General features: G+C 32.8%; 1 protein-coding gene across 1 annotated transcript in view; it reads left to right on the forward strand.

Annotated features, from left to right (window-relative positions):
• Positions 1–19880, forward strand: part of LOC129804100 (possible lysine-specific histone demethylase 1) — a 145838-nt gene extending 125958 nt beyond the window's left edge. Inside the window, exon 3 of the mRNA XM_055851171.1 lies at positions 19841–19880. Coding sequence (XP_055707146.1) covers positions 19841–19854 — 14 coding nt within the window. The 3' untranslated portion in view covers positions 19855–19880. The remainder of the gene's footprint in view (positions 1–19840) is intronic.
• Positions 19881–20467: the final 587 nt, after the last annotated feature.

Genomic DNA, 20467 nt, shown 5'->3' on the forward strand with positions numbered 1-20467 from the left:
AGCACAGTTGGTGATGGTGTAATTATTTCGACATCAATAACTTCTTCCCTCGACCATCTTGGGGCATCTCTCGCGAGGATTATCGTTATTTTGCAGATGGCAATAATTCCCTTTGGATGGAGACAAGATGACAAAAAAAAAGTCCTCATCAACTCACTCACTAAGGCAACAAAAGAGGGAAGGCATCAGGCACAGAAAAAAAGACAAGAAATTGGGAAAAAAAATTAATTTCTGCGTTCAATGTTCCAGATGTTGCACTTATATGCTTTCCAACATATCCCCATATTCTTTAAGGGTACACAGACTAATTTCCTTTCTTGACTTTAATACATTTTTTCCATCTGGAGGATTCTTTGGCGACTTTTATGGGGGGGCCAAGGGGTGGGAGGGAAAGGACTCAACAATAGAGCTCGAGAACTCAAAGGCTCCCAAATTGGTCTTTGAAGTTCTAAAGATGGGAATCTTTTTCAACAACAACAAAAAATCATACTATCAAGAGCACTGAAGGATTTATTTTCATGTCAACATAACTCTCCAAAAGGTCAAAGATGTTCCTGAGGATGGTTAAGCTCAAAGATATAGATGTAAGTCTGGAAAAATCCTTCCTCTTGGCAATAAAATCATCGTCTCATCCCGAAAGTATTGGGAGGAAGAGAAATTGTGATGGATTTCTACGTTAAGCACTTCTCAAAATTGATTTTCTTATTTTAGAAAAAAAGAATGAAAAAGTGTTCAGACTTTGCAGAATTCTCGAATTCATTTTCTTTGGACACATTTCTCATATGATATTAATACAATGCGATTTATGTTAAAAGAAAAAATTTGTTAAATATCGAATTATAACCTGTTTAAAGCTAATTTGTACCTGATCAGAATGGTCCAAGAATCGAAGGCCTTTAAAATTAATCGATACTTCTCTAAATCGTTCCATAGAAGGCAATGTAGATCATAATGGTTCCCTGAACAATCTCGAAATATTATATCCGGAAATTCGTTCAAAATGTCATTCAATAGCGAAAGTAGTTCTATGGTCAACTGAATTACTGCAAAATAAATAAAAACCTCAAGTTACGATCAATATCAAAATTGATATTGATTATTTGGACTTGAACCCAATAAGGACCAGTGAATTATCGGTGATCGAAAACAAAAATTCATTTATACTATATTTTAATTTAGATGACGAAATAACATTTTTCATTTCCCTAGAATTTTGCTTTCAACAACGATTTATTTTTAAATTATATTGATAACATTACAAAATTTTTAACAATAAAATTAGTGTTCAGTGTTACTACACTTTTGAACTTTATACTATATTCAAAAGTTTTAACATGAATTTTACAAAGTTTGGTTTACAAAAATAGTGAAAAAGAAAATTAGAAATAAAGACTTCATAAACTGCCTTTAGAATTTAACTATTTGTCGGTGATTCACTGCCTTATGGGATTATAGGTTTTTGTTACTTACTCGGGGATCTCATGTTGGTAAAAAAAGTTGAGTTTTTCTACACAAAAGTTGATTTTCCGATTTTTCTGACCAACAGTTGATCAGTTTTACATACATTTCTATCAAGTGTTAATCAATAAAAATCGAAACCAACTTAATGATAAAATTGTGTATAAAATTTATCAACTAATAATTATCAAATATAAAAACCAACTAAATAATCACTTGTTGATGGCAATTGAGCAATAATAAATTCTTAAGAACCAACAAAATTTTCAACAATTGATTATAGTTAAGAACTCTGTTTCTATTTGACAAAATCTGATGAGTAATATATTATTATTATTATTATTATTGCATTCTCCAAAAAATCCCAGATCTTCTGTGATTTTGTTGTTAATTTTATTGAATATATCCATGATACTAAAGTTGGTCAAAAGATTCCACCTGCTTTTTCTATCAACAGTTGTTCAAAAGTTGCTCAAAAGTTGATCATCTGTTAATCTTTGTACTGTCAGTTTATAAATTATTCATTTAAATTCTATCTCGCCTGAATTATAGCTGTTAACTGTAAAAGAATTAATCAGCTGTTTATTAAAAGTTGATCATGTATTGATTTTCATGTCATCTGAGCAATACTGTAATTCTAAACTAAATCGTTCCATTGAATGGAGTGGTGTACCAAGCTTTGGCGCAAAATGATGTTCCTGCTATTGCTGACCAATTGCAATATCAGTAAATATACTATATTTCATGATTACAAGTCTATCTCGCCTGAATTATAGCTGTTAACTATAAAAAAATTGATAAACTGTTGATCGAATTTTGATCAACTGTTAATAAGATGTTGATATTCGCACTGCCCGTATATAAATTATTCATTCAAATTCTATTTCGCCTGAATTATGAAGAGTTGGGTAATGACCGAAAAAGCAAGATCGCGAGTACAAGCTGCCGAAATGAGGTACCTCCAGACGGTTAAAGGAATCACTCGTCCAGATAGTGCTAGCACTCAGTGCTTGTGGTGAACAAACTAGATCCAGGTGTTTTAATTAAATTGTATCAGGAACTCATTGGATCAAGGGAAAGGGTGTTCTCTCTATGATGAAAATATCTCGAGTTCAAATCTGGCTTTGTCATTGAACTGCATCCAGTAAGCTTCATTGCACTTGAATCTACGTGGCACGGTACAGGCAACCCTATCCCTGTATAAGAAACCAGAATAACGGATATCCCAAACTCTCCTTGCGGGAAGACCTAAGTTCCTCTATAAAACGGTGCGCCATTATTATTATATTTATTATTATTATTATAAATATTATGAAGCATAATCTTTATAATACCACTTTAAAATACTTTAAAATTTATTCAATTTCAATTTTACTAATTCAAACAACTTAACAAATAATAATTTTAAAAAGAAGAATTTAAACTTATAATATTCTGAGCCAAGACTTTTGATTGGAGTAGGTGGTAGTGTGGCATGAATAATTGAAGGCATCACAAGTCAAGGAAGAGAAAATAAAGATTCCATAGATGTCTTTCGTGTTAAAATTTTTCAATAGCAACAAATGGATTTCTATTAAAAAGAATTTCCTTGGGGGCCTCACACCTTCTTCTGTTTCTCAATATTTTCACTGCATTCAACTATATATTTTTGTCTCGTTTGTAACATAAGAAAAATGTTTGTAAATGGTGGATGATGGTGTAAAAGAACAAGAAAACAGTAAAAAGCAAGTTGTTGTGACTTAATGAATTTCTCCTTGTCATTTTTTTTTCTTGAGCTGAGGGGGCATAGAGGAGGTGAAAGAAATTTTCTAAGATACACAATTAAGAATATTTTACATTGTGAAAAGAGTCACGCCTTCAAACATTTTTTATTCTGTCATCTTCGCCCAAGTTATACAGACAATTTTCAATAGAGGGGACGAGAGCCAAGAGAGGGTATCCAGCTATGAAGAGATTCAGTAACCAGAAGCTGCTACTTCTGAAGCCACTGCCATTGTCCAACTTCGAGGCCTTTGGCAGCACACAACCTCTCAAGCTCCTGCAAGAATCATGCAGTTGAATCCTCTCAACGAAAAATTCTCAATGAAAAGGCCCCAACAGTGGACCACAAATTCTCGTAGTTTCTTCCTCCATGAAGCTGCATCATTGAAGAACTTCGCGGTGAATTATTGTAATTATGACTGTGTCAAATTGATTCTCTACTCTCGCAGATGATATTCACGTGGATCTCGCAGCTCTTTCCGTTTTTTTTTTACAATGCTGTCCACCGCTGGTAAGCACTTCACCGGTAAATAGTGTATGATTATAAGCGAATCACAGGGGGAAAACTACCGGAAAAATGCAAATTAACATTTTCAGCTTTATTATTCAAAAAATTTGTCGGCAAATTCTCTCTGATCATTTCCCCTTGTTTCAGAAAAATTTCCATTTCTCATCGAAAAAAAATAATTTTTTTTTAGTATTTACCAATAAAATTACTAAGGCTTTACTGAATGGGAACGAAAAAAAATGCATACAGTGCCAACGTCTGGGGCACATTGAGAATAATTGTAATATATTTTGGCACACATATTGCAGTTACCCCCCCAAAAAAAAAATTGCATTCAATATTTCACAATATTTGCACTGTAGAACCATCAATGTGTTTATAAATTTATTTTTATTGTACACTATTCTGCCAAATATCATTAATATAATTTATTCGACTATGAATTCACCATAGTGAGATAAAATACCATTAAGCACTGTCTCTCGTTTTTTGGTGGAGTATTTGTGATAAAATGTCGCCAAAGGGAAATAATGTGCAAACACTGAAGCTGATGGGGAGAAATTTAATAATATACAATGGGTAATTTATATGAGTTCAATAACAATGTACAGTGTCATGTGAGCTTGTGGCAGGAACTTTTCGGAGGCATGAAGATGAAGTTATGTATAAGTTTATGGTATGTGTCACAGAACAGGTGAATGCAAAATCAAACGACAAATCGAAACTTCTGTTCAACACGATTCACAAACTGCAATAGCATAAATTAATACCATTGTCTAGTTTAAATCCATTTGTTGCATTTTGTGTTTGTTTGTGATTAGATCTCTTCAGAGTGTTTGTTATATTGAAGCAAAATGTTTATAGTATTAGTTTTTGAAGTATAAGTATTTTTGACTTTTCTGCAGAGCATTTAAATTTATAAACATACCTAGAAATAAAAAAAAAATGCAACGTTTCCTAAATAGGGTACAATGGGGTAATTTGTAATCGGGCTTAAAATGGAATTTTGAAATTTTCTCATTGTTTTAGATTGGTAAAAGTTGAAAGAAGATCACAAATAGGTGCAAGCCTTAATCGGTTTTCGGAATATAGGTTTGGCCCAGTTTTCGAAGGTTTATAGCAACCAATTTTATTAGTTTTTCAGAATCAAATTTATTACTTTCCCTTAGTAATCCAATCCTAAATTAAAATTTTCAATAAAAATATTGACTAATAAGTAATTAGAGGAGTTAAGCCTTATGGCTAAACCTTAGGTCCAATCCCTTATAATACGGGCTTTACACTTAAGAGTATACTTCTTCGAGGTATTCTGGCTGAGATTTATTAGAATTACTTTCTTTATCTTAAACTGTGAGCAAATCTGGAAAAAATCCAATTTAAGTTCGCTTCCATATCCCATTGTACCTATCCAAAAAATATGCTTTTGGAAGAGTCCACAGAAGACCGTAACCCTCTATCGTTAACAGTTTGATTTCAAATGTCTAAACAGTTACAGGATGGAAAAAAGACGTAATATTTTTCAATTTTTGTCGCAATAAGTTATTAAAATTGGATATTTTTGGAATAGAGGCGAATTTTGACTTCTGTATGAATGTTCGAAATCTGCTCAAATTAAAAAATCGAAAACAAAATGGGTATCATTTTGGTAAAAACTGTCAGTAAAAATTCTGATAAATTCCAGTAATTTCCGATAATAATTAAATAATGAATTTCAAGAATGAATTGAAATTGGACTCAAAAATCAATTTTGATCCTTATGGCTTCGGCACACCCTTTAGATCAGGAAAATTTCATGAAGTCGAAATTCGAATGCTTTTCTGTCTCACATGTTTTGCATATGTCTACCTCATTCTTTCGCACTCTTCTTGTTACTTTTTAAACATCACTCCAAATTCAATTTAGCTCAATCGAATTTGGTATGTGAAAGAATGAGATAGTCATACGCAAAATACGTGAGAAAGAAAGGGATTCGAATTTCGATTTCATGAAATTTTCCTCATCAAAAAGGTGTGCCGAAGCCATAAGGATCAAAATTGATTTTTGAGTCCAATTTTTGAGTCCAACACACGTTTTAGATCAGGAACATTTCATGTAATCGAAATCTTCATCTCTTTATTACTTAAAAGCTTTCCGTATGCCTATCCACTCTTTGGGACTCTCGTTCTTCTTTTGAACATCATAAGAAATTCAATTTAGGTCAATCTAATTTTGAGACCAAAAGAGTTGGATACGCAAATATTTTGAGAAAGAAAGAAATGTGAATTTTGATTTCATAAAATTATACCGAGATAAAAGGTGTGCTAGACGTATAATAAATTAAGTTCGGTCAAATTTTACATCCCTTGCTTTCGTAAACGTTTTGTCAATGTCTAACTCATTTTTTCGCACACCAAATTCGATTGAGCTAAATTCAATTTGCTATGATATTTTAAACAAGAAGAAGACTGCGGGGTAGACATGTAATAGGTTTGAGAAAGAGAGAAGCGAATTTCGGTTTTATGAAATTCTCCTGATCTAAGAGGTGTGACGGAAACATAAAAAGCCAAATTGGGGAAACATAAAATTTGATAAGATATGGGTTTCATCATTTATCAAATTTGATAAGTTAAATTGCAAATTGTGCCTGTGAAAAAGTCCAACTGGTCAGTAATTAAAAATTCAGCAGAAAAAATTAATTTAATTAATAAAAAATTAAATTTTGGCTAATAGAAAATTTAATGCGCTAGCACACCTTTCCAGTTTAGTAAAATTCAATCGATTGAAATTTCAACTCTTACGGCGTTATCACACATGCACATTGAAATTTTAATGTCATTCACATTAATTGTCGGTTGTGAGCGTCCAAACATGTTATTTGTGAATTCGAGTCACTTAATATTTCGGGTTTTTCTATTTATTGATAAAGAAGTGGACTTGGCCTGCAAAAATAAGTTTAAATTTCCCTAAAGCATAAATATTTTTCACATTAAAAAATTAAAGAGAAAATCGCATTAATTTTTCGCATTAATGCTATAATTCAATTTATATCAAATTTAGCGGGTCAAGTCTACCTTTTTATCAACAAATAGATCAAATTTTGAATTATAAAATGATTCAAACACACAAATTACACATTTAGACTCTCACCAGCGACAATTAATGTGAATCATATTAAAATGTTAATGCGCAAGTGTGATAATAACACAGTTACTTTTTCAAACTTAAATTAAATATAGCTGTCTCTTTCAAGTTGAAATTGAAAATGAAATTGAAATTTCAATTTTCATTTGATAGAAAGAGATAAACATATCTTGTTTTTTGAAAAAACAAGAGGTAAAATTTCAATCTTTTGAATTTTACTAAATTGAAAGGTGTGTCAGCGCCATAAGATTCGAAATTTAATTCAACTTTTCAAAATTTGTTTTTCAGTTAAAAAAAATGCAAACTTTGTAAGTAGAAAGATCAAGTTTGGTCAGTAAAGCATTTCAATTTTGAAAAGACCCTAATGAAAATATTAATATACTACTATACGGATCCTTGTTGATTACTACTGCTTTAGCTTCCGCTACTTGTTGCTCCTGCAGTATTTCTGATATTCAGTGAAATTGAATAAATTTAATTTATCCTTCAATTTGATTGAATATGATTATCTTACGTCTCTTCAATCCATTTTAGTATACACTTTCAATTGTCGAAATCTTGCATCTCCTCTAACAGGAGATGATTAAGGAAAATTGAGAAGGAATGAGAAACTTTCTTAATCTTCAAGATGCAGAAAATGTTCCTTAATTTGGATAATCTTCAGTGTAAGCCGTAAGTTCAGCACTCTTTAGTAAATTGTTCAAATGAAAGTTTGAGCAACATTGTATGCTTGTAACTATTTTTTCTCATAAAAATATTTCACTTAATTTTGTCATTCAGAGTATTAATTACGACTGCAAGTGTCTTGTACCGGAAAGTCAAAGTATACGATCCAGGGAATGCAAAAGAAAAAGAGGCGTACAAAGTCTTACAAAATATGTTGGGTAAAAATGTCACAAGAGAGACCTACGAAGTGTGTCGAGTAGCAAAAGTCTGCGATTTCACTCTTTCTTCCTCCCTATGTTTTTTTTCTAAATTCTTTTTTTTTACATACTCATTTAGTGACTTTAGTGCAAACAAACTTCAGGTAACGATGTTAAAAAAAATGGCAAGAGACACTGGAGAAAAATTCACATGCGAAGAATTTTACACATGTCTTTGGGACAGTTAACTTTGCCGCTATTTACATTATAATTTCACTATTTATCCATGCATACGCAATTGCACGGAGGCTTAAGTAGAAGGTAGTCGAAGAGTTGTAGAGTTGCGCAACTTGATGGAGTTATATCGTCCTCTTAAATTGTCAAACTGGGTGGAGAATATAAAGTATATCTTGGCGACAACAAGACTCTCACCTCCTTGGCAATCGATATTAGATTAGATTGCTAATCGTGTATTTTATCTCATTGCAAATCGTATGTTTTTCTGCAAAAGAAAGCCTCAATTCAGGTGACACGGTAAATATACGGTGTCCACAAGTTTTTCCGTTGAATTGCCATTTCAGAACACCACTCTGTTGGATGTCAATTTAAAAGTGTTTTTTTTTTGTATTAGTGATCAAAATATTGAAACATGAAAATTTGTCACTGCAGAGAAATTTCAATTGGAAATCAGAGACATTTTCACAGCTCCATGTTTGGATACTCACTGTGGAAATAATTGGTGCTACTCTTTATGGACTTCCAAGAGCAGCAAAAAGTGTATTTCACTGATTATGGGAATTACTTGGCTATAAAATTTGATTGGATGATCGCCATAATTGATTGGGTGAGAAGTTTTGCAATATAACATATAAAGTTTGAAGCTCATAAGCACGAGTAAATTCTGATGAAATTGAGGAAAAATTGTCACAAAAATATATGTGGGGCAAGTTTTAATTTCTTTTTTTTTTCAAAAGGAGCCAAACAAGATTTTATTTTAATTAAATTATTTCTATTATATTTGGGCTGAATCACAAATTTATTGCGAAATTTGTACATTTTGAATTATGTTTGTTATTTAATCTTTACCTGCATTTAATTAAATATTAAATCTCATACAATATTTTAAGCGTATTATTATAATGCAATCAATGCTCTAAGTAGTCACATATCGTCTTATATATACCTATGTAAAGGTTGAGAAATCTCTGATTACTCACAATTAGCATTAGTAAGCATTAGGGTAAGAGCTCATATTTTTGGACAGTTTCTAAATTTGGACAATTTGAGGGTAAAATTGGACACTGAAAAATTTGATTAAACTTACGGATTTTTTTCCAATATTTATAATGAATTCTATCTTAATATTTGTCGTTTTTGGAAAATTTCAACAGTAAATTCATTAAATTTTGAATATGAGTTGAGTTTATTTTGCTTTATTGAAACTTCAGTGTGAACAATTCCTTAAGAGAAAGTATGACAGAACTTCGTGTTTACTTCAGTCTTATTTTGCTGTGATGAAGTACTAACATTTTTTCCTCGTTTTTAAGTGATATTATAAAAGATTAGAAGATTTTAACACTAAATACGTTAAATTTTGAATATGATTTGAGTTGAAATTGCTTTGTTGAAAATTCAGTGTGAGCAATTGCTTACGATAAATATGACAGAACTTTGTGTTTACTTCAGTCTTACTTAGCTGTTGCGAAGTACTAACAATTTTTCTTCGCCTTTTTTGAGTGATATTATTGAATATTCATTGAATATTGTGTTGATTCACGTTAGTGGTGATTTGTACATTTGTCTCGAAGTGAGATTTGCCTTGTGAATTAGATTTTTCGTGTGAAAAATGGGAAATTTTTTAAGACATTCACCAGTGAGGTGATACTCCTTATTTTGAACAGGTGTTTTTCTCACAAAATTTCGTGAAGTTTTAGCTTTTGTGATGACTAGGTTGGACAAATGCCTGGAGAAACAAAGGAGTACCTTCTATACGAAAGACATGTAGTGAGAAAAGCCTTGAAGTGCTCCCGGACAGGTCAAGGAATGCGCTAATTCGCACGTACCTGGAGTACCGAAGTCAACTCAATTTAATGAATGATATGGAAAGTTTCCGGGCTTCTTGTAACATTCTTTATTTCCCTTACATGAACAGGAAGAGGACTTGGTAAGATTGGTTTATGAAATGAAGAACAATGGCCATCCTGTTGAGGTGGATTAGCTGTCCAAATTTGCAGCCAAGTTGTCCAAATTAATAACCAAGTTGTCCAAAATTCGAGTCAAATTCACCTCTACATATCAATTCATTTTTAACCGGATTAAGACTAATTTTTGTAAAAGAAACAAAGACAATAAACCCTTGCCAAGTTTCTAAACAACCCTTCTGAAAAGAGAGTAACAAAAAAATCAATTAGTATTGAAAATAGCCCACTTCAAACTTAGAAAATTGATGATTATGAGCACCCTGTCCAAAATTATGAGCCCTTACCCTAGTTGAGTTTTTTTTTTTATAAATGTTGTAAACCGTATAGGGAAAGGTGGGGTAATTTAGAAGTCAGATAGATAAAACAATTGTGGATTTAAATCAATCATCGCAAGGCCAAGCTTTCTTTACAAATATGAAAAAATCGTGTATCAATGTAACCTCACAGCTCAAAGTAGACCTATCTCCCCCAATAGCGTTAGTTCTTAGATTAAAGCTAATTTAATAAAAGCTAAATTGAGAAACCAACTCTTCCAGCTCATCAATGGTTTTAATTTTAGGAGTTTCCAATTTACAAAAGTACACACTTAATATTATACTTTTCAATTTGTGTACCCATCTCTTTGCCAAATGCAATGTCTTCGTCCGACATTCAATATTGACTTTGTCATTAGTAATGGCAATATGTAGAAATATTGCGATTGAGCTTCTCAAAATAATGTTGGCGTGAGATAACATTTATTTTCTTTTGGAATTTTGTGCCTCCTTTTCAATATTTACCCAGTGGCTGGTTATTTTTCCGTCCCCGTTCGAAAAATTGAAGTTATTGAATAAACACACGCACGAAAAATTTATCGTATTCACCCATTTGCAAGAGACTCTTAAAGTTGAAATGGGTATTATAGATTAAAATCTCTTGCCACTGGCCATTTGTCTTTAATCAGATTTCCGCGGAGAATTGCATATAGTGTTGGGGCTATATCAAATAGATAGTTCGTAGGTTGGAATTATTTGTGATGTGTGTGAGATTTTCTTTTGCAGCTTTTTTTTTCCTACATATTTTATGTCGTCTTTTGGCTGGCAAAATAGCAAATTAAATGCATACAGAAGGGGCTAACATGTGAGGCAAAGTGTATAATTTGTTTACTAAAGTTTCATGGATTTGCAATATGCAAATGAAGCATACTGCACCATATTAATTTCAATTACACACTTGTGACAGACTAGAGTCATAAATAACACTATTGCACATTTATTGATTTATACGACTTAAATCTCAATCTGTGTTTGGACTACGCGGGGAATATTTTGATGGTATATGGAGAGACTGGCAAAAAATTGGCAGTAAATTATAACACTTGACAGTAGATGGGAATCAAGTAGCAGTGAATGGGAAAAATCAAATAGAGGGTTAGTATAAGTGATATCTAAAATTGACCATAATAATGATTTTGCAACTCAAATTAATTAATTTGTTTGATTTTAACGACTTTTTGTGCCAATTATATTCAAGATACATGTCAGTTATTTTATGATAGTTGAATGATGTTTCCTTCGTAGAGAGAACTTTTTATAAAGATACTGACTTTGTGTTTAATTTTGAATAGTCAGATTGATGTTTTAATCCTCATAACGTCGTTCTAACATAGAGAATATCCCAGAATTTCCTCTGAAGGATTTCTCCTAGCACTTTTGATGTTAGCAAATGTCACTTCCATGCGATGAACACTCGAGACAGTTCAACACCGTTTAATGAACACGTTGAAGTGTGAATAAGTTCCCGCGGCTAACCGTTTTATGGCATTAAATCAGCTTATTTGCATCGGGTAATACTAACAATAACTTTTACTTTAAGGTCTTCTATTAAGTACATATATTGGAACATTGCAAAACGAGATGAATTTATTTGATCCTGATATTCAGCTAGATGTCTCAAAAGCACTTTTCATTTTATTCCGAATCGGTGGCAGCCAAAATACCGAAAGCCAAAATCCCGAAAACCAAAATCCCGAAAGCCAAAATCCCGAAAGCCAAAATCCCGAATTTTCAAAATCCTCAAATTGATGAAATTATATGGAGGAAAATGTTTAGAATAATTTCCCAAGGCACAGAAGATTTCCTTTTGCCTCCAGCAAGCGCGAGTGCAATCGTGGGAGTAGCTATGACACTTTTAACAATTCGGGATTTTAGCTTTCGGGATTTTGGCCCATTCGAGTTTTTGGCTTTCGGGATTTTGGCTTTCGGGATTTTGGCGTTCGGGTTTTTGGCTTTCGGGATTTTGGCGTTCGGGATTTTGACCCGGACCCATTCCTAATATGTTCATAAATGTTTGAATACAAAGTGAGGTTCATTTTGCTGTATACAGAATTTTCAGTAACTTAGAATTATGTTTTAGGTCCTATGCCACGCTAGGATGAACACGCAATTAGTTTTGATCAGTTAGTCAATCTTCATATAGGACTTAACCGAATTATTTAAATTAAATTCAGCTCTTCGAAATAAATTGACGAAAGTTCACTGATACTTCTCAGAAAGCACATAACATACTTATTAGGAACTTAATAAGTTCTTAATGCTGAATAATGTCTTGATTTTAAGAAGTTGTAGATCATCCACTTAATAATAACAATAATAATAAATAAATAAATAAATAATATAATATGGCCTATTTAAAAAAAAAAAAAATATATATATATATATATGAGAATACGATATACATCAGCGTTTAGTGGCGGATAGCGAAAATAAATTTACATGACAGATCCTCAACCCTAATTGCTTAAAGCTTTAGTAAAGATCCTTTATTAAGTACTTTGTAGGGTGGAATCACCAGTTCTCGCCAGTGCCCCACTTCTCGCCACTTACATTGAAATCGCTATTTTTCGCAATTTATGAAATAAATGAGTCGCAATTTTTTTGTATTGTTTCTGCTTCTACGCATAGAATCGAAAAATAATAATTATTCGTTTTGGATTCACGATTTTGATCACTTTTTAGAGCAATATTTTAAGCAAGTGCATCGAATCCAACATCTCTTACCAAATGTACTAAGTGTCGTCAAATTTTCATCAGGCCAAAAATACCTATTTGGGTAAATAATTTGTCTATTGAATATTTAATTGCACTTGTGGAATGCATAAAATTCGTATTTAGTCAATTAATATTTCATTTTATATTATTTTTGTATAAAAATGAGGCATGGCGAGAAGTGGTAATATTCTGGAATTTATTTTACCACCTGTCGCCATATCTTTTCAATAGGCGACGCTAACTTCACTTCGTACATTCTCAGTTGTCAAATCTGCATTGTTTACTTTCTGCAAAAGCCCCATAATTTGATTTCTCAAATAAAAGTTAAGAAAAATCATTTAAAGAGAGTAATAATAAAGTGATCACAAGGAAAGAGAAATGGTGAATGTATTCTTTTCATAGCATTGCCTAAAATAACCGAGTGTGGTTCTTTTCAAGTGGGTGGCGAGAAGTGGTTACAAATTTTACAAAACTGGCGAAAAGTGGTAAAAAGTGGCGACGAAATGGTTATTTTTGCATTATTAATAAAAATCAGTTTTTTAAGTAGTCCAGCGTTATGTTCTAGGATTATTGTTTTCACGTATCTAGAGCCAATACATCTAAGTAACTTTGTGTCAAATTTGACTTATCTTGTAACAAGGATTCAAAAGTTATGATTAAATGAATTTTATTTTTTCCTAAACATGGCGATAGCCGGTTATTCCACCCTACTAAAGACCAAAGGCCTAAAAAATGCTTTTACTAAGCACTTATTTAAAGACCAATGACTCATAGGTTTCAACATTTCAACATAGGTATGGGTTCCTCAACTTACCATCGTTGTAGGACCCCCATATTATCCCTGAACATGGAGGGTAATTCATACAAAAGATATTTTCAATTAACGAAAACATTCTCTAAAACCATTCCTTAATCCTCATTCTTTCCCCAAACGTACGATTTATTTCGGAACGGAGAGAGTATTATTTTTTCTTATTTCTCAAAAAAAATATCATAAAAATACTTCAAAGCGTTATGAGCACGTTGCTTTATTCGGACTAACATTCTGTTTGAGGTAGCTTCAACTTGTACTGGACTAAATCTCCTCAAATTCCATCATAGTTCTAGTTGTATCTGAAGCATCTGAAGCAAGAAAATCAATAGAATTATGAGTTTATAATAGGTAGGGTAAGTATGCCAAATTTCGGCATAGTTGCATGCAAGCGCCAAGGTCTCAAGTTTTAAATGCAATATTAGTAATACAAATTGAATATTTTTATTACTTCTTTTTAAGGAGTATTGTTTGGAACCTTGTAGACGGTTTATTGTCTTTATTTACTCTAAAATCATTCTGAATACATTTTAAAATAAATAAAAATGTTGACATAGCTTTGGTGCCTTATTTCGGCCACCTTCATTCTTATAGGTCTTTGCCCATTGGGAATTATTCAAATGTCCTTTTATATAATCTTGTTTGTGGAATCTGCACTTTTTGTTTTTCTTTTGCACTGTATAATCTCTAGAGTATGTAAAAACCAAAAATTCATGAAAATTCGAGGAACAAAAAATATGACCGAAATTACAAGCTGGCTGGAATTATGCACACTTACCTTATATCGAAAATATGGAGAAGTTGTACTACAGAAAGGCAAGTTTGTGGGGCTAAAGGGAAGATATATGAGAGTTTGAAGATATGAGCTCCAGGATTTAACCGAATTTGAGACATTTGTGGGCAGCATAGCATTCACGGATTACAAGCTTCTGCGACTATAAATAAAGGACCTTTAGTCAAATTTACCAAATTAAATTTTTTATGTTTATAAGAATAGACATTGTAAATTTAACGGATCCTTACTATTGATAGATATTGGAATTTAAGCTTGCTGAAAATCACTTGTCGATATCATTCTCCATTCTCTTTTTAGAATTGGTTATAGGATGGTCCGACAAGACGAACAAGACGGGTTGGGTAGACCACAAAAATCGATTTTTGACACAGGATATTCGTGATCTATCAGTGTCAAAACATGTAAATCCAAAATTTGGACCTAATCTGACGAGGTCGTATTTAACCTAGGACTCTAAAGCTGAGATTGTAAAGGACATCTCAACTAATTGAAGTTATGTAATGGAGGTTATGTTTTCTGAGATGCCAGATTAATTTATCTCGTTCTATCCAATCGTTTACATGTGTCCATCGAATTTCTTTTTTTTCAGTTTAAACTCCTTTCCGTAAGATGTCAGTACTTTCGCTTAATATATGCCTAATTAAGGATTTAATAAATGACTTGACCAAAGCTTTTATTTAAGAGCATGAACAATACCTATAATTATAGCATTGCATTAACAATAATTTAATAGCGACCTGTTCCTATACGCTTGAGGGTACTGTTTTCTCTCTCAAATGCCTCTGGGAAGTGTTCTTTACTTAAAATTCCCAAACCCTTAGTCAACATAATTGTGCAAATTGAATGAGAAATCGCCTGTATTTTCCTAAGCACTTATTTTTATAAGTGGAGTAGGCAATCTTCACGCAATTTTTGAGTAAATATGCTTCATTTGAATTTGCATTTAGTCATATTTTATGAGCATAATAAGTAATGTTTTGCAATACATATGAGTTTAACACATTAAGAAATGTGAGTGAGATCTAGTTCTTGTAAAATGCATTCCTTTATTGACGTGTCGAGCTACAAAAAAATATGTTTACAAAATACAAGCAATAATAAGTATCTTAGAAATTTCTTTTAAGTTGTAAGTTGTTTAAAATGGGTAAAAAAATAGTACTTTGATTGAGATATTTACCATTTGACGTGCTGTTTAATATACAACATTTAATGGTAGGAAAATTTTACGAGAAAATTGCTTATGCTAATATTTCAGTGAGTCTTATTAGATGATAATGTGCAAAAAGAATTTCTCTGTGCAATAAATACAGAAATTGTTTAGGGCAAAACTCCTCATTACACGATGGGTGAAGTAATATGAAATTGTGGCTGTAAAGTATAGGTATGTGGTGCTTTTTAGCTGCAAGTCATACTTTTTGATCGCACGCACAGAATCATGGTAGAGGAACTGAGGAAAAAGGAGTTGTATATGGATGGTGAGGAGTGCTCAAGCAAAGAAGCAAAATCGTGGAGAGAAAGAGGTAAGATAAGTGTAGGCATAAAGTCAAACAAATGTGAATTATAGTGATTAGCAAGTCCGATCATATGGACAGATATCGAGCCTCTAAATGCTGAGTCTGTGTGCTGAAAGTTACAATCCACTTCGCCAGAGAGAGAGACTTATCATTGGGAGTATATTCCGGGTTTTGAACACTGGAATTCCACGGACTATCTTTCTCACATATAGGAGCTCCCAAGCCTGCAGAGTGGGTTGGGAGTGTGATTTGTGATTTCGAAAGTGTACTTAATCGAAATCTGTCCGTTCAATGTGTGGTTCAGGTGAGACGAAATTGCAGGAAAATATTGATTACACGCCTGTACCGAGCAATTTTTACTATTTTTCCAATACAGCTGATGGATTTTTGTATACACAGCATACAGCATAATAAGCGTCCGTTTTTGCTAGTTATGGTCTTATGTATACAAGAGATAGTGCTACGATCGCGGCTGAGAGTACGATAATTAAGATTGATTAATGACCGGACATTGGGATGGTATTGAATTCTTGGCCGCGAGTTCGACAGTTAATTGCACCAAATTGATTTTCAATTACTCGGACAGATTGTTTTGATTAGATTGACCACAGACGCTCTTACCTTTAGTGATCTAGCAGAGTTTATTTGCGAAAATACTGCGATGTAAATTTATTTTAGTGTTTATGGGAAAATACTGCAAGTGAAGAATGAGGCCTTCTGCTTCATACAGTAGAATGCTTAGGGGTTATGTGGGTCTCGAAAAGTAAAGAAAAGTTTTGAATGTAAAGAACATTTGAATTATTCTGAAGTGTTCATTTAAAGACTCCTTTGAAAAACCTATCTTTATGATGGACAGACTTAATCATGTAGTAGGACTGTTGAGCCTGAAGGAGTTGGAAGGAGAAAGCCCCTCCTGACGAAGACTCTTCTAAGCTAACGGTACCAATCACTGTTCAGCTGGGGTGGTGACTTGAGGGGTGCTATAACTGCGGCTAACTTCACGTTATGACATCGCTATAATTCCGCTATATGGGGTTGTGAGGGCTCGACGAGTTATTCCGTAGGCACAATCGAATCGGCTCCTCAGTCGGTCTTCACCAGTGAAGCGAGGAGGACGCGGGATTCGTGGCCTTTTCGGAATGGGCAATGGGGCTCAATCTCCGGGAGGCTAGCGATGAAGGGTACCCAGCATTTTCTGGTGTGACACCTGTAGCATTCGTGCTACAATCATAGTAGATTTTTCTGAAGTCAAGAAACCAAATATTTTTGGTTAGTAGGTGAATTACACTTATATAGTGGAGACATCACTTGTGGTCGTATACACTTATGGACAGCTTGCAAAAATCTTCAATTCTTAACTTAAACAAATTTCGAAAAATCACAAAATTGTTAGTCACATCATAGCGATAATTTAGTAATTTTTCGAAATCTGTCTTAGGTCAGAACTTTAGGTTTTTGCAAGCTGTCCATAAGTGTAGAAAATCCAGAATTAATGCATCTACCGTACGTGATCAAAAGATTTAAAAAGAAATGAAATTAGGGGTTTTGTAAGGATCTTATACATAAAAAAACAATTTTCAGCATACTTTTTATTACTTTTCGTCTTATAAAACAAGCTTTAATCAAATCAACAAAAAATCCTTCGTTCAGTTGGTGAAAAATCCTCTCTAGGAAAGAGTGTATAATGAAATCAGTTTATTAATTTTTGAAAGATCTTGTTTACAAATTTGAAAAATTGTGTTTTGAAAGTAAAATACCATTTAATTCGACGCTTCCTCTTGACCGTGCATTATTGTGTCAGAATTTTCTAAAGGATCTATCTACTATAATTTAGTTCTCAATGACTCAAAGCTTGAAGAAAATGTTCTTAAAAAAAGTTGTATTATTAAAAAAAAAAAACAAAGTTTTGAAATTGCAAGACTTGAAGTCTCTACATATTGAGCGCAATTTTCGTCAAAAAATGCTATTTTGAAGGAAATCGTCTACTCTACTATAGGTGGAAAAGTCAAAATTCTGTTGAATATGCAATTATTGACGAAAACTGTGGATGTGTGGATAGCTTCCCATATATACCCTTTTTGTGTAGGGCTCTTTATCGAATCAATAGTTTTTTGATATGAAACGTAATCGTACACTGAGAAAAAAAGAGGGTGCGATTAACTTTTTTTCCTCATAACTTTAACACTTTTTAGGTGTAAAAATATATCAACATTTTAATGTTAATTTTACACCTTTTTAAGGGTAAAATTAACATGAAAAAAGGTAACTTTAACCCCTAATACACCTAAAAGGGTAATATTTACACCGATTTCGAATCAATACTGCAGGCTAAAATTGACATTTCCGGAATGTTATTTTAACTTTTTCAGATTTCTCTCAGTGATGGAATCACACATAATACTAATATTGAAAACATTTTTGGTAAATAAAAAATCAAAATGCTCAATTTATTTGCAATTCACGATTTTCGTTTTAATAATATACCGAACAAATTAAATTTTTACTGATTGTTCTTACCAAAATATGGTACCGTGAGCGGGAACTTATTAAACCTGGAGAGGTTGCACTATTCACAAATGGTTCTCGTGTAGAAGGCTCAGGGACTGGCTACCATACATCTAATTAGAATCATTTTTTGCCAAAAATTGCATTTTTGACAGAATGTTGACTTTTTCGTCTACAGCTATAGGGGAAAGTGCTTTCTCTTCGTACGTTCATTCCTTCGAATAATGTGAATTTCTTTTGTTTTTCGTAAGAGATTTACACTAAATTGGAATTATCAACAATTGAATATAAGCCAACTAATATTTAATAGAAATGTGTAAGTCTCTTAGGAACACTAAAAGAAAATCCACATTCTTCGAAGGCATGAACGTTCGAAGGGAGAGTACTTTCTACTAGCGACCATTTTCTTCAAAAAAGGATTTTTTTTTTGAAAATTTCTTCCAATGTGTAGAGGCCTTAAAGCGGTACTACCTCAAAGTGAATTACCAGGGATACAACTGACCTGTTTGTTGGAGTTTATCCGGAGAACGGGTTGACTTAGTACACCCTGCCCTTAGGGGAAAGTACTCTCTCTTCGAACGTTCATGCCTTCGAATAATCTGAATTTCTTTTACTTTTCTTAAAAGATTTCCACATGATTGTCACAAAATTATCAATAATTAATAATAAGCTAACTAATATTTAATAGAAATAAAGTCTCTTAGGAAAACATAAAGAAAATTAACATTATTCGAGGGTATGAACGTTCGAAGAGAGAGTACTTTCCCCAAATAGGGGAAAATTCTTTAGGGGAAGCATAATGGGCCCAATACAGTGGCCTAGGTATAGTGGTCAACTTTGATCGCCCCCTCTTCTAAATCTATATCTAAATCTAAGTTTTCTAAAATTTTCTATATACATGAAATTTCTCTCAATTTTTTGACAATTGAACACTTGTCAAATAATCCATTCAAATTTGATTTATTTTAAATTGAAGCTAAGTTTAGGGGTGTATGAATTGAATTTTCAACAATTTGCTTAACCACTCTAAAATCAACTAACTACTTTATATCAGCATTGGGTAGGAAATGTAATTTCTCATTCAGGCAATTTCTTGATCTTGTTACCAAACGCCCATACTATCGCATCCCGTTGATCTAAATGAGGCTTTTTGCGCGTGCAATTAATGAGAAATTAATAATGTAATACAAATTGAAAGGGAAAATTGCATTAAAATTGCTTCAAATTAGTGGTAAATTTTCTAACAAGCGTTTTCAATTCTTGTCTCATTTCAGGTAAAATCCATTGAACTTGCATTATGTAAATTACGTGTGGGTATCTCATAGATCTCGTCTTATTGTGTATCTCACTCTCGGAAATGGTAAGTTCTGTTAACTTTTGCTGAAGCCATAATGTTCTCTTCTCTTCACTCAACTTTTCTGCGAAAAGATATATCATGATATATATACGGTGCATAAAAAGGGTGATTTAACTGCCACAATTTGTCCAAAGGAAGCACATGAATATGTGTATATGCAATGTAATAGAAAATCACGTTTCATAAGTTGCGTTATTGAATCATAACGAGATAATTACAAGTTTGCTGTGTACTCAATCATAATAATTGTGAGTTCCTCGACGGTTATCTCTTTCTCTCTTTCTCTTACCATGGTATGGATAGAAAATGCAGGTAAAATCACTTGTAATATGGGAATGATTAGAATTTCAATACAATGAACTAACCGTAGTTATAAAATTTTAATCTTTTCACTCTATTTGACTCTCGGGCTTTTTCAAAGCCATTAGCAATTTGTTTTTTTTTTCTTGTGCGAGTCATAAATACTAAAACCCATCGAGTGGCGATTGAGAACGAATAAATATTGAGAATATGAGATATGTAATTAATGATAAAGGTGACTTTA

Source organism: Phlebotomus papatasi, chromosome 2, assembly GCF_024763615.1.
Source record: "Phlebotomus papatasi isolate M1 chromosome 2, Ppap_2.1, whole genome shotgun sequence".
Classification (NCBI taxonomy): Eukaryota; Metazoa; Arthropoda; class Insecta; order Diptera; family Psychodidae; genus Phlebotomus; species Phlebotomus papatasi.